This window comes from Dasypus novemcinctus, chromosome 10 (genome assembly GCF_030445035.2).
Source record: "Dasypus novemcinctus isolate mDasNov1 chromosome 10, mDasNov1.1.hap2, whole genome shotgun sequence".
Lineage (NCBI taxonomy): Eukaryota > Metazoa > Chordata > Mammalia > Cingulata > Dasypodidae > Dasypus > Dasypus novemcinctus.
In genome coordinates, this window is record NC_080682.1 from 26,819,579 (window position 1) to 26,823,926 (window position 4,348).

At 32.0% G+C, this 4,348-nt stretch overlaps 1 protein-coding gene across 1 annotated transcript; it reads right to left on the bottom strand.

Annotated features, from left to right (window-relative positions):
• Positions 1–1,110: 1,110 nt before the first annotated feature.
• On the bottom strand, positions 1,111–2,052 carry LOC101417988 (olfactory receptor 8H1-like). The gene has a single exon (XM_004475138.1). The coding sequence runs from the start codon at positions 2,050–2,052 to the stop codon at positions 1,111–1,113; it is 942 nt and encodes a 313-aa protein (XP_004475195.1).
• Positions 2,053–4,348: the final 2,296 nt, after the last annotated feature.

The window sequence follows — 4,348 nt, forward strand, 5'->3', positions numbered from 1 at the left end:
ACAAATATATTTATCTAACAACCTTAGCTTAACAGGAACAGGAATAAAACATACTTTCTGAAATATACAGCGAAAAGTAACAAAATTCAAACTGTAATTCAAGATTATGTAGAGGCAGGTTTAAAAAGAAATATTAGTACTTAAAATGTATAGGGTTCCTTTTGGGAATAATGGAAATGTTTTGGTACATTTTAAATATAGATTTATGTAGAAAATCACGAACAAAGCTCTCAAAACTAACTAGAGTATTTCTATTATATTTAGTAATTCAAAATATTTTCTTCAAAGTTCTCCTACCTTCATTCTATAACTCTATTCTATTCCTCTTTTTACTTTGCCCTAAAACCAAATATTAAAGTGCTCTTTTTCCTTTTTAGCTTTTTTTTTTGTGTGTGTGTGTGGCTAAGATTAGCCAAAAAATACGTAGAAGACACAAGTGAAAATTTCTATAAGAAAAGCAAGTGCAAATACAAAATTATGTAAGAATGTAAGCATTCAGATTATGGTCAAAATTTATTAGTACTACTTTAAATTCTTTACATTTTTCTTTAAATTTCATTCTTCAAAATAAGTCTATGGATGTAGAATTTTTTGTCTGTTTTATTGAAGAAACTAGATTTAAACTTTCAGTAGTTTAATAAGGAATATTCAGTGAAACACCTGACAGATCTAAAATTAAAACCTTGATTTTCATGGTAAAAAAAATTCTCTTCAAGATTATGCTAAATTTCTTCCCTACAGAATAAATTGAATAATATCTGAATGAGCTCTCCATAATAAAATTACCTAAAACTGGAATATTCATGGAACCTTTTAATAAATTTGAATATTAACAAAAAATTTTTCTATTTAACAACAGTAGTCCTTAAAATCACATATTTTTAATCCACAGGATAACACATATTTCATGGTTTCCATTTACTATGTAGATTTCTGAAAACATATTCTTGGATATGTTCCAGAGAATGCATGGTCTAATTGAGAATGGTTTAAATAAATGCAAACTGATTAATGAATGTTAGTGTAGTTAGAAAGAAAGAAATAACAAAATAGAAAAAAAAAAAAGAAGGAAGGAAGGATGGACTTAAATATTCAACATTACCGTCACTACTATTGCCTGGAGCCCTCTCTCTTCTGCATGATTCTAATGAAAGCATTTTTTACTTCTTTGTTTCTAAGACTATAAATGAGAGGATTCAGCATGGGGATCACCATAGTGTAAAACACGGAGGCTACTTGATCCTTTCCCAAGGAGTAGGACTTCTTTGGTTTTAAATAAGTAAAACTTGTAGTGACATAATAGATTGTGACTCCCAGGAGGTGGGAGGCACACGTAGAGAAGGCTTTGCGCTTTCCTGAAGAGGAATTAATTTTTAGGATAGTAGACAAAATAGATACATAGGAAACACAGATTGTGCTAAGTGTCACCATTACATTTAAACTAGCACTGATCATCATCATCATTTCAGTGTCACGAGTATCACTGCAGGACAGGGCTAAAATTGGAATTAAATCACAGTAAAAGTGATAGATTATATTGGAACCGCAGAAATGCAAACTGATCATGAAAAGAAGATTGGCTAATGATTCAGTAAAACTAATCGTGTAGGACCCAGTGATGAGGGCGCTGCAGAGTCTCGTAGACATAACAACTGGGTAGTGAAGAGGGTTGCAGATAGCTACATAGCGGTCATAAGCCATTGAAGAAAGAAGATACAATTCAGCAACACCCAGGAAATGAAAAAAAGACATCTGTGTGAAGCAGCCAATGAATGAAATATTCTTGTTGGAAGTCAATAAGTTCTCTAAAGTTTTAGGTGTGATGATCGTTGAGTAACTGAGGTCAAGGAATGACAGGTGACTAAGGAAAAAATACATGGGGGTGTGAAGCTGCAGATCCAGGCGAATTATCAGTATCATCCCTGCATTTCCCAGCAGGGTAATCAGGTAAATCAGGAGAAATAACATAAAAAGGAACTGCTGGATCACTTCAGAGTCTGTCAAGCCAAAAAGGATGAACTCAGACACATTTGTGTTATTCCTTCTTTCCATAATAGCATTCAACTGTTGCAAACTGTTGAGAAATCAAAGGTGATACTAAGGATGAATGACTTCAAAACTGTTTTCATTTATTGGAATGACCTGGCTTTTCTTCTTTTTTATCAACACAATGATTTTAAAAATTCATCATGAAAAGAAGTTTGCAAAATGTATCTGGAAAAAAATCTTACTTTGATATAATTATAAATTAGGTAAAAATCAACATTTGGAGAGCATATAATTGAGACTCATATATATGTAAACATATATTGCATAATTAGAATGAACATGATACTGTTATAAATATTTCCTTCATTAGCACATTTATCCAGATAAAAATATTATACCATAGACATTACACTTGTACATATTTTTAGATGAGAAAAAGGACACAAAATGTTATTTACCTAGAGTCACGACAATTAAGTATTTTGGGTCCAGTGATTCTGCCAAGATTGATTGTGTCCAGAGATCAAGATCATAACATATATAATTTCATCAAATCAAAATAATCATGCTAGGTCTCTAATAAACAATGATGGCAGTTTAATGTACCATTTGCTTTTCTATCCAATATGCTTTAGTAAAAAGACAGATCAGATATTAAAAACTTATGTGTATTGATATTAGAGAGCACACATAAATTTTCAGATATATTTTTAAGAGATTTTTTTATTTTTTAATCAAATTTCTGTTTCCTGACTCTGATTACATCAGTTCTGTATTTCTGTTTCTATAAATCATAGCTTTACCTAGGTAAGGCAACATTATATGTATATGCATATCTTCTAATAATATTCCCATTTATTTGATGTAAAATAAAATGCTCTATATTTGATTAATACCATGAGTCAGAGATGCTGAAAAATTCTTCCAGTATTATCTGTCTAGAAATTTTGTCACCTTCTAGATTTTCTCACAAATAACATCTGTAAACCTTTTAAGGAGCTTGAAATTATTGTGATATAGTATTTGTTTCACTTAAGTTAATTCAAGTTAATTTTTTGTGCTTTTTTTTTTTTTAGTTCAAAAAAATCAGAGAAAAATTTTTTCAGGTTCTGGTCAAATCAAGAGTTCAGGAGGAGATTGTATGTTACATATATACCAGGACTGGAAGTCTTTGGGTATTAGCGGAGCTATGTACACATAATACTTCAAAATTAACATAAAGGACAAATACCCATACATCGCTCATCCAATAACAGAGCCATGACCCTTATAATTTTTCACAACTTTTTGGGGAATATACAGCACATTATCCCATAAGGAAATATTAATTTCATAATTCAGGAAAAACAAAGTATGTTATAAATATGTGGATAAATGTCAAATTACCATTATGTAGCTTGTGATGATCTTTGAAGATTTTTTTAAAAATCTGTGCTTCTTCAATATAGTTTTATCCTATTTTGTCAGATTCTCAAATACATAGACAAAGTCCTATGGGCTGAGCTTCAAGGTTTGCATGTAGCTGTGCCATATAATATAGACCTGTGGAGAGGTTTGGGAGGGTCTCATTTTTCCCCCATCATCAAAAGTGGTTTTCCCTCTTTATTTGCAATATGTGAAAATTGTAACATGATTACTTATCAGGATGAATGCTTCCTTTACTGTACATAGGTATATTTTGAGACACTCAGACCAACGGAATGTTTACCAATTCTGAAAGCAAGTTCACCAATTCTGAAAGCAAAATATACACATTATATAATTTATCTAAGGACTGATCCTCCCTGATCCTTTAATTTTGCTCATTTTAAACTCAGTTGGGTTCTCATTAGAAATCTACTCAAGATACTTTAAGCAAATTTTTGCATTAAAAAATTATAATTGTGCCCTGATGAATATATTATCTGAAACCTAAAAGTTTGATATTTTATTTAGACTTGGTCATCAATTTACTATTGGAAATATGACTGCTTCAGAAATATCTGTCTCCACGCTCGCTAGCATATTGCACCACCTCTGCTGTGGCCTGCATCTGTTTCCAGGCTGCAGCTTCTCTGATCTTACTTGGGGCTATTGCAAGATGCTTGCAGGACACATCAACTCATGTCCAGTAATTGAGCCTCCCTTACTTGCTCTCAGTTTTACACTTTGTTACCTTTTCTCCCTTCCCCTTCTCAAATTTCCAATCCTCTCACTTATGCTTCCTGGAATAACCTGACAATTAACATATTATATACAAGTCCTTGTTAAAGGACCTGCTCAAGAGGGGACTTAAACTCTGGCAATTTCCATCGTTTAGATGGTATTGGTAAAATGAGAACACAGATATCCACAGCACAAAGAAGCTCGGTAGACACAA

Excerpts from the sequence above, each read along its gene's own strand:
- LOC101417988 (XM_004475138.1), bottom strand. The coding sequence starts at position 2,052 with ATGGAAAGAAGGAATAACACAAATGTGTCTGAGTTCATCCTTTTTGGC.